Here is a 10,606-nt window from a genome sequence, read left to right on the forward strand (position 1 = left end):
GCTGTAAACTACAGGAAGCTAACGTCAGGTAAATAAATTCCTCTTATGGGATGAGGTAAACATGAATCTTCTATGGTCTGATGGGAAGCAAATTATGTTGACCAGCTAGGAGAAACAAAGAGAACTGATCAAGAAAAAAACTAATTCGATTGAAGCCAATAACTAAATATAAGAGTATTCAAGAAATTAAAGAAGAAGTAAAATGGAGTGGGCAGGAGAAGGATTGCTGGTAGTGCTTACATCTGAGAACGCCGATCACATGACTCCCTTTCAAGGCAACGGTGCCTGGGATATGGGAGACTCAGGCTGGCACGCGTCAGGGCTGATGGCAGCTGGATCTTTGAGGCTCGAGGAGTCGAGGAAGAGTCACCTGGTCAGCTGGTCCTCACTGTCTAGCTCCTGGCGTTGACCTCTTGGTCCTCTTTGTCCGTGAGGCCAGGGAATTCTTGGGGCCTATGAGGTTACATATTCTGTTCCGCCAGTGATTAAGGTCGTCAGTGATACATGTTGTCTACCAGACTACCACGCAGTAAAACATGGAATTGCCGTATCGCCATTTTCCCCCCAACATATGGTGAAAACTGAAGAGGACACAAACACATGGACCTGCATGGCAACATCATCCAACGAAAAGACATTCCAAACACCAGTTTTTGACGTTCAGAATTACTGCTTCGAAGTGACACAATACAACATTCGGCACCACACAGCGCACTGCACTGCAAACCCAACTTGATTCATCACACATCACACGATCGAACGCAAAGGAGACACGTCCAGGACTCCAGGTCCAGCATTACAGCGGAGATGAGCAGCGCCAGCTCCGGTGGCCCGGTCCTCCTACATGGCATACCTCTGGGTCCAGGTCCTCGCGGTGTTCTCGTACTTGTGCCGGTCCGTCTTGTACATGTGCGCGATCTCGGGGACCAGAGGGTCGTCGGGGTTCGGATCCGTCAGCAGGGAGCAGATAGACAGCAGCACCTGGAAGCCAAAACGACCCAGGGGGGTTTGTAGGAAGCTCAAGCCATGGAAAGGTATTGATTGCTAGAACATACGAGTATGACCAACCTTGGAAATGGTGAGTGCGGGACTCCACTGGTCCTTCAGGATGTCAAGGCAGATGCTGCCATTGCTGTTTATGTTTGGATGGAACACCTTGGTGCGAAATGCCACCTGCATATTGCATTGCATAGATCAGGGTCACATGCTTTGGAACCGTCAGGCTTTGGATTTAAAGGATGCATGGATATTCTCTGCATGGTACATGGATTCTCAGACTTGAAAAGGTTCAAGCTTGCACATGAATGGTTAGAACCGCAAACCACAATTAGATCAAGGACTTATTCCTTCACAATAACTATACAGACAGTTTAAGAAGGGCACATGGACAACTGCAGAAGCATTCCTGGTCCATGGCCTAAATTCAGAAAAATGAAAGCAGCACACTGAAAGAAATTCCAAAACTATAGAAACAACTCTGATTTATCGTTCATGGAGCAGCTGCACTTGCACGGACTTATCACAACTTGATAGTTGATGCATAAGAATCTAACCAAACCTTAGCTTATGATACTTACAAAAATCAGCTCATATCCCATTATGCCCCCCTATATTTACCACTGCAAACGAGTTTACACGGAATGGCTTTGATCTTTGTAGTTCTTCCTAAACAATTCAGTATTTCAGCAGGTGTGCTTAGTGGCATGGCATCTCTGCAGTACTCTCTTGCACGCAGCTCATAACATCTCAAACTCTTCAAAAAAAAAGACTTGTACACAGATTGTAGATTTCAAGTGCATGAGCCAGAGTCACGCTTCTAGGATGTGGAATGAGCTTATGCATATCCTTATATTTGGCAAAATACAAGTGCAAAAATATAACCATAAGGAAAAAAAATAGATTACTGCTCAAATTCTTAATCAGTTAGCGTACCTTTGGTGGTTTGAAAGGATAATCAGGAGGGAAATGGATTGTAACTAGGAAAACTCCGCCAGAATATGGGCTATCACATGGACCCATTATTGTTGCCTGCCAGTGGAACATATCCTCTCCCACAGGACCTGCCGGATAGGATATTATCGTCACCAACAAAGTATTTGATGTGACTTTTGAGTGAACAAAATTCTTGGTTATGCACTGCATTGAAACGTCTTATCTGATGGGCATATATATGGTCTAGATCATCAGATTTGACCAGAAGCAGAACTTACTAGACAACTAAAAGAGCTTGAAACTAGGTAAAACCAAATAGCACGAAGAAATTTGAAAAAAGTATCAATATACCTCTATATTAAAGCTCCTGGCCTCGGCCAGTGGAGAAGGCCTCAAGTTACTGTAGCGCATTTAATAGAGACTGACAGGCGGGCCTCATATTCGAACAGCACCTTCTAGAAGCGTTCATCTCTATGCTGTGTTCCTATCACGCTGCCCCAAGTGCGTAAACAGAAGCTAACCTATAGTGAAATACAGCCAGCGGGCTCTGCACGTGACGTACCTTATCCTCGCTTACACCGTTTGAACCGATTTTTTTTTTGTCACAACAGAAATTCGGAACAGGTGCGCAAGGCGCGCCGATCCGCCTAGTTTGTCTTACCAGGCCTTAGTTTTAGTTCAGAGTCTATGCTTTGCAAGAAAGCAATTGCAACTTGCAAGGGCAGTTTCCTCTAATAAAGTTTGACAGCTTATTACTTCACGTGAACACTTAAAAGAGACGTGCACATATCATCATATTTCAACTGTGATCCATGCGCACTACAAAATCATAATTTATTTTCATGTACAGTGATGGCATGTTGCATCAGCAGCATCCCCAAGCTCAACAGTACAATAAATAGAAAATGACACAAACATAATGAACAAATTGACATGTGGTTCTTCTGGATATAATTTGCTGTCCTGATTTGCACACGCCAACCAACTACTGTAACTGAGGCATCAAGCTATCAACTGAAATATTGGTACATTACATCATTTGAAAAGAAACCAGAGGATGTCTCCTGATCCCTTGAGCAGATCAGAAGAACTTAGGTTCCACAAAATGATATACTGCTGCTTTATACCCTTTTTTTTTTCTAAACTAGGTTTATAATAATGACTGACGTGTTACCTATATTAAACAGCATGGGCGTAGCTAGTTGAAATACTCAAATATGTTGTAAATTGTTCGAAAAAATCATGATCAATAAACAATTAAGTCTTATCCATGAACAAAACCTAGTAATCATTTTTTTAATAAAGACTGCCATCTTGATTGTTCTACATCACATTGCTAAGTGTTAAATCAGAAAACTAATTTTCCGATATACAGTGTGTTTCGATTATTATGCCACGTAAAGTTTTCATAATCTGGTGATGAACAGCTCAGTCTAGTTATGCCGACAAGAGTAAAAGTAGAAAGCATGAGAAGAGCTAGCCTTTCTTGCATCGTAGATTTCTTCAAGGTGAATCATAATTTTTGTTAAACGGGAAGCATAATAATATTATCATCGATGTTTATGTTTCTAACTACTGCTCACATCAGTTACTCAATGAAGAAATCAGACAATTTGGTATATCATCTTCTATTGTTTTGGGGGCAGGCAAAGTATATGGCATAACTCTAAATGCTTTAACTTAAACCCATTCTTTTTCAGATTGCAAAAGATCATAACCCTGGCACAAACTAAGTTGGTGAACATATTAGTCCCATTCTGACAAGTTTGCACAAGAAAGTAATGGCCATACCCTGCACTCCTGCAGATGTGTCAACGACCATTTGGTACCTAAAAGTGAGCGTGGAACCAACTCATTTCCATGTAACCAAAAGGGTAATTGCTTATCAGGTTGGTTTTGTCAGAAATCTATTCGTTGCAGTCCTACTAAAGAAGGCAAGCCGCAAGCATGTGAACAAGGGTATGGCTAGAAATGCAAAATCCACAGATGAGAAAGCGAGAAAGAAAGCAGCAGGACCTGCACTGCACGAGGTGGGAGGGTCCTTCTGCAGATCCTTGAGCTCCTTCTGAATCCTCTTCGACGCCATCTCCCCCTTCCTTGCTCTCCTATTTCCAGCAAGCAAGATCAAAGAAATTACCCTTCAGGCGCCATCAAAAGCTAGCCTCATAGAGATGACCCGCGAACTGGAAAGAAAGAGAAAGAAAAGGAAACAAACCTGCCTAACTGAAGAACTGCTGTTTCTCCTTTGCTTCTGCCTCTCCTCTTCCTCTCTTCTCAAGGATCAACCAATAATGGAGTTTGGAGTCGGGGAAAAGAACCAGGACGAGGGTATTTATGTAAATGAGCGTCCCGTGAACGCTACTGGTTTGCGTGCTGGCTTTGTTTATTCAGCTTCATCGAGCCATCATCGCTCCTTTCCTGGGGCCTTCCCTTACTTTAGTGGCGAAATGGCGATGCGATACCATCATGCCAATCGCTGCCTGATCAGTGAAAGCGGCCGGCATCAAAACAAATCCACTAACCAAACAACCCCGCCCCCGCCCCCCCACCTGCCATCCACTAACCAGCCAGTGGCTGGCTGCTGCTCATGATCGGAGAATTATATTCTCCTTTTTTCTGAGCAACGATAAATTAATAAATAAATCGAACGGATGGATGGGGATGCAAGATGCTGCTGCGCCCACAGATTCCACTGACTGGGACAGCCTGCTGCTGATTGATTCCTCGTGGTCCACCTGTCAGTGGCGGGACGGAGGAATCCAATTCTTGCGTGAGAAAACGCTGGAGGGGATGTGGATCCCAGTTTCTGCCTGGACGGCTGCTGGTGGTTTCTTTTTCTGTGAACTCAACTGGGTGATCAACAGCTCAGTTCTGGGAAGGTTCTCGAGTTCCGGTTGCTACCAGCATTTTCAGATGAGGGTCAGCTCCACGGCATCAGCACAAAAGGCATGAGCAGTTCAACCGTTCTTGTCAAATTTCACCACAGCAAACCAGGAAACGATGAACTGGGGGAGTTTAGCAACCGCAGCACTCAATACTAACATGCACAAAAATACTGCTGCTCGGGAAGGATGTGATGTTTCACGTCATGTTCAAAGACACTGACTGATCAGTTTATTGGTCTGCCAGTTTTGAGGATTTGCAAAGAAATTTACACAGAAAATTTGACGCCTTCATCATCGGCCGAAGTGCCTTTGAAGATAGCTGCTTTGCCTTTCTGTTCCAACTGCCGCAGAGCCCGCATGAGAACACCACGATCGATTCCCTCAAGTTCTGTAACAGAGTCCACGCAACAGAAACAAACTGAATAAGGCAAAGTGCAGTTTAGGAGGGCAAATGCAATTGGACTATGAGACGTATGCTTTATTCCCCGATGAAGTACCACCAACAACTCAGTATAAATAAAGTAAATATCTTGCCAGAGTACTGTATTGCAAGTTGCAATGAAGTGAGTCGTGAATAAATTTTGAGTTTCCTGACAGAAATAGGCAAATCTGATCTCATCACTTCAAAGTTTCTCAAACTCACCAGTTCCACGAGTATCGGTTCCAGAGCGTATTTCTTCGATGGTCATTACTTCCAATCCATTATCCTTTACCTACAAGCACAAGGCAAAGAGAAATATCATGACACAATGAACAGCCATAAATAGATAACTCCTAAGAAAATATGGCAAATAGAAAAAGAAATCTTACAAAGTTTATTAGGAAATTGGCCCAATCTTGTATCCTTAACCAAAGAACGAGGCACTTCTTGTGACCTTTATCCATCCACTCTGCACGACCTGCAGTTTCAGCACAAATTTTAAAAAGATGCTGAATCTCAAACCAAATGACACCACACTGCATAAATTTATTGTAAGATACAAGAGTAACTAAAAGTAGTATTAATGGTTATAGAATAAACCTTCACTGACAAGAGCTGCAAGGAACACTTCCTTTGCTTCGTGGCTAAGAGATCCTGCATTACAAAAAGCCTGTAAATGCAGTGAAATGACTAAACAAGTGTGCAAAAAATTATAGTAATTTAGAGTGGTGGACCATTTTATGTGTATAGATCAGTACAGTATACACAAATTTATTCATGATAGGTCTTTGTGTAAATTACTGTCATGCCAGATTGCTCAGCACAAATTTACAGTTAACCAACAAACACTCTAATACAACATGCTTTCTCTAAAACTGCAGCAAACAATATGACAAAACTAGGATTAAGATGAATGCATATTACTCTCGGTCTTTGGATTGGAGAACAAGGGGAAATCTTCTTCCAGTGATATCGTATGAATCTTTTGACTTCTGCAGTAATCAAGTATCAGATCTTTCCATAACTGTACTTGCTTTTCCCGCGTTTCGCGCACAGGCTGCAAACTGAGGGATAATATGTTACCATAGCATGCCAGTTTTCAGTTCTTGTATTGAGAGAGTGATTGAAAACAAGTTCACATGGAGTTCTTGTAGCTAGATTTGAATATAATGAAACAGATATTTTTAATAATGAACAGAGCATAAAAATGCAATAATGCATCATTGGATCTCAAAGAGGCTGTTGAAATATGCAGGAAGTATCACGATCTAACAGAAAGACTATTGTTTATGAAATTGGAACACCTCAAACTACATAGTGTGCTAATATGATAGTACTAAGATACATGTATCAAAATGTTGGTTCAGTAATTTTTTTCAAGAATAACAAGGTATTGATTCAGAAAGACTTAAGCTTGTATGTTTATTGAGCCATGTACATTCTAATCTGGGCCTTACTGTATAAATTTGTGAACAGGAACTGTTGGAAAAGGCTGGCTTTGAATCAACAAGAGCATAATAACATTTAAAAGTTTTGCAATCTTCATGTACATCTATTGGATATACTCCCTACGTCCTGTAATTTACAAGGCATCCAAACGTTCAAAATTTGTCCTCAAATACAAGGCATTGTAGGCATATTTGGATTATTGTTCATTTAATTCTTCCTGAAATTGACAAGATAAGGGTGGCTGATTGGTGGATTATTACTAAAAATAAGTTCTTTGTTATATGCAATTGCTATTAAAAGAGCCAGACAACAGGGGTACATGCGTCTTTTGCACTCCTGCTAATATGTTCTAAAATCTCTAGGATGCCTTGTATTTCAGGACGGAAGAAGTATGTTGCAGTTCTTCACTAAGGAACAGGAAAATACCACAGAAGAAGTATGTTGCAGTTCTTCACTAAGGAACAGGAAAATACCAATACAGATAAGAACAGTTGTCGTAGTCTGTGGAATGACATGATATCTTATTTACGAACCATCTCTAAACAAAACTGAGGGAATGGGGGTGAGTTTCCTTCAGCGCAGCTTTAGAAAAGCTTACAAATTTGGAATACCTAAGTACTGGCACCAATTTAACTTTACTGCAGGGTAAGCTACATAAATGTAACTGCAAATCATTAATGCGCTGTGAATATCGTCCAGAAAGCTTAATGCCAAACTAGCAATTCATCAGTATGAATTGGATAGATGGTGAATTTCCTAAACTAAAAACTCAGAGACAGAAAACGAGCACCATCTACGCCATTATCCCATCTGTAAGTAAACCAATTGACTACAACAAGCATAAAAGCAAGTAGTTATTCCATTCCATTAAACAAGCATAGCACTTGTACACTAGGAGAACAAATTTTTATTGAACTCTTTGCCCTGAAAACTCTGATTATGACTACAGCCATCACCAATTCAGTCATCACTTCCTCTTGCAGTCTGCAAGTTTGAAGACAACAGGAACACTTTGTGGCATTGTTGCTGACAGCACACACAGGCCTAGTGTTTGTATTCACTGAAGAGTTTGGAAGACAGCAAAAGGCGGCGGACTGAGCCAGAGTGAGGAGGGATTACGTGAAGTAAGGTGGGTAGTTGAAGAAGGGCGGCAGCCTGAAATCCCCCAGCCTCTGCATCTCCGCTCCTGTGCTTGCTCAAAAACCAGGTGCTGCAGCCATTCAAATGTCATCTCAGAAACAAAGATTAGAATCTGATTGCTCTTAGCAAATGAAGGGAAGACCCAGAACAAAGTCAACTTTCTAGGAAAATCATCCAAGGCTTTATTTAGAAACAATCCACAGCAAACCAAGGAAAATCAACACCCACCACCAAATCCCCTCGCAGGCAGGGGTTGAGAGAGCTGGATCGCAGGACAGCAGGTCGTTGACCCAGGTATGCCGTATGCCTAGCCAAAACTCCAATGTGCAATATGATATATATAGACTTGTCACCTAGGTGATAAGGCATACCCAAGGCACCACAGGACGCCTTATCACCTTAAGAACCATGCCATACACAATTCAGTAAACAATATTTGGTATTCATGCCTCAGTTTTCTGACGACACACAAGAGATCAGGCTGTGATCTCGGACTAAGCTAAGCAAATCCCTAACTACTGAAATACTGAATCACATTCATATGTTAACATATACACCAATTTCATGGCAAGCTATTGAAATCTACACAACAATTTGGAAATTTCAGGCTAAGCAATCACCACTCACCAGAGATGCAGGCTTGCACAGCAGTCAGCAGAGAGGCTGTGAGGGACTCAGCGCGGCCGCGACACGTTGCGGCGTCGGGCGTCGCCGGATCGACGCTTCGGGACCAAGCGGCGGCGACGGCGGCGCGGCTGGAGGGTCGGGCAGCTCCGTGGCTGGCGCCAGGCGGCGTCGCGCTCGCGCGGGCGGGACGGGGGTACGGCCGCACTGGCTGACTGGGAGGGGGAAAACGAATTAGGGTTAGAGCTGTTGACGAGGCCGCCTGTTGGACTGTTGGCCAGGTGCGGAGGCTGTGTGCCCGTGCCAGAGCGGGGAAGAACAAGGTGGGGAGGAAAGGAACTCATCAGCGTCCGACGGTCGCAGCAGCTCTCGGACATCTCGTCGCTGGGTGACGCTGCAGATCGTCGCCGATTTGCCGCCGGCAGGTGGTGGAGATCGAGAACGGATTTTGGGCCGAAGACTTACTCGGGCCCGGAACCGAACAGGTCTAAAAGGCCAAAGTAGGCTCAAACCTGAGCGGTCCATTTTCGATGCATCGGCCCATTTTCAGGCCTGAAATGTTGTCGGGCCGGCTGACTAGTTGGACCCTACTAGTATGCTGCGGGCCTTTCCGCTTTGACCTTGTACAAAAAATCACCACGGCACATTGGTCTGTACGTACTATCCGATACGTGCATGTCCAAAAAAAAATATTTGATACGTGCAAAAGTGCAAGACAATACCAAAGGGAAGCATCGACACAGACAGTTTCTGCAGCTTCAATACGCGTATCTGTAAAGTTTGTGGTATCTGTGTTGGCTAAGCAAGTCTTCGCACCGGCAACGCGCTCGATTCGGTCCTCCTGCTTGCGGCAGCGGTTTCCGGTTGCGCAGCAGCCAACGCCCGTAGACCGTAGTAATGCCGGCCGGCCGGCCGGCCTCCCGCCGCGCCACGGTGCCAATGGCCACGCGCCGCCAGCATTGACCCCCCTGCCTGGGTCGCGTCCTGTCCGCAGAACGATCGATCGGGGACCAAGTCGGCTACTGGGGACTTGCATGATATGCATGCACGTACGACGTGTTTCACTGTTTCAGCCTTCCATTCCATGTCGATTTGACCATCTCGTTCTCACTACGTACAGCTTCACAAGGGGGTTGGCTGCCATAATGATAGTGTGTTACTAGTATGTAGTAGCCGGGCATTGAAGCTTCGTTCGGCTAGTTGCGCATAGCGCGGGCTACTTTGGTTGTAGTCGAGGCAAACCTGCGGGCTATTTGAGCTACCTGGCTCCGGCAGCTCCAGCCAGGCTGAAACCAAACAGGTCCAGCATGCCAGGTTGGACCAGATGAGATGACCCAGACGAGCGTGAGCCATATGTTGTTCGTTTTACACACCGGCCGGCCGTCGAGAGAGCCTCACGTCGATCGCTATTGGAGCTCGGACCTCGGAGTATGCGTTCTTGCGAGACAATCGCACGATCCAGCATTTTTAATGGCTCCCAATCACACGATTAGTTACACAAATAATATGAGCAAGTAAGAGCTTGCTCGGTACGGAGTAATTCCCTTTTCAAGAAAATTGAAGGGGTCAAGAGAGATTTTGACTTAGGGGATTTAATGCCTCCCAATACTAGCTCTTCAATCTCAAGCTAAACAAGCCCTAGTTGTCTTGTTCCGGAAAAGTACGACTGCGTGCCCGTAATTTAACGTTTCATATTCTAAGTGCTGTTTAAATCCTCCCAACTAAAATTTAGCTAGCTAAAAATTAAACTTTAATACCTCTTTTTTAGCTAGCTAATTTTTAGCTATGGATGTTTGGATCCACCAGCTAAATGATGTAGGAGAGATATTTATCAATCCTAGCCTTCCCTCCTGTCAGGGATAGATCCCCAGTACCCGTAAGGAAGGAAGAAGATGGACTCCCCTGTAATCCTACTAGGACTTATACTTTATAATTCTACTATGACTCCTAACTTGTAACCGACTAGTAATTCCGCCCCCTGAAGTATATAAAGGAGGACAGGGGTCCCTAGATTGTTAGGAGAAGACTTGTAGAATCACAACAGAGGATCAAATCCTTAACACCAAACAACACCCAAACGCAGCGCGCAATATACAACACTCTAAGCATGACGTAGGGTATTACGCTACTCTGGCGGCCCGAACAGGTACAAATC

General features: G+C 44.0%; 2 protein-coding genes across 3 annotated transcripts; both read right to left on the minus strand.

Annotated features, from left to right (window-relative positions):
- Window positions 1-607: 607 nt before the first annotated feature.
- LOC117855504 (ubiquitin-conjugating enzyme E2 5A) lies at window positions 608-4,365 on the minus strand. Its single transcript, XM_034737881.2, has 5 exons — window positions 4,148-4,365; window positions 3,949-4,037; window positions 1,933-2,060; window positions 1,069-1,173; window positions 608-981 (listed from the first exon to the last, which is right to left on the minus strand). The coding sequence occupies exons 2-5, from the start codon at window positions 4,016-4,018 to the stop codon at window positions 841-843; spliced, it is 444 nt and encodes a 147-aa protein (XP_034593772.1). The 5' UTR covers window positions 4,019-4,037; window positions 4,148-4,365; the 3' UTR covers window positions 608-840.
- Window positions 4,366-4,988: 623 nt separating this feature from the next.
- On the minus strand, window positions 4,989-8,845 carry LOC117855503 (vacuolar protein sorting-associated protein 25). 2 transcript variants are annotated; one of them, XM_034737879.2, is made up of 7 exons: window positions 8,455-8,845; window positions 7,807-7,897; window positions 6,163-6,302; window positions 5,839-5,892; window positions 5,628-5,716; window positions 5,461-5,530; window positions 4,989-5,205 (listed from the first exon to the last, which is right to left on the minus strand). In XM_034737879.2, the coding sequence occupies exons 2-7, from the start codon at window positions 7,863-7,865 to the stop codon at window positions 5,084-5,086; spliced, it is 534 nt and encodes a 177-aa protein (XP_034593770.1). In that variant the 5' UTR covers window positions 7,866-7,897; window positions 8,455-8,845; the 3' UTR covers window positions 4,989-5,083. The 2 variants fall into 2 exon arrangements, with proteins under 2 accessions (XP_034593770.1, XP_034593771.1); XM_034737880.2 differs by lacking the exon at window positions 8,455-8,845 and adding an exon at window positions 8,056-8,380.
- Between the last annotated feature and the right edge of the window lie 1,761 nt (window positions 8,846-10,606).

This window comes from Setaria viridis, chromosome 5 (genome assembly GCF_005286985.2).
Source record: "Setaria viridis chromosome 5, Setaria_viridis_v4.0, whole genome shotgun sequence".
NCBI lineage: Eukaryota > Viridiplantae > Streptophyta > Magnoliopsida > Poales > Poaceae > Setaria > Setaria viridis.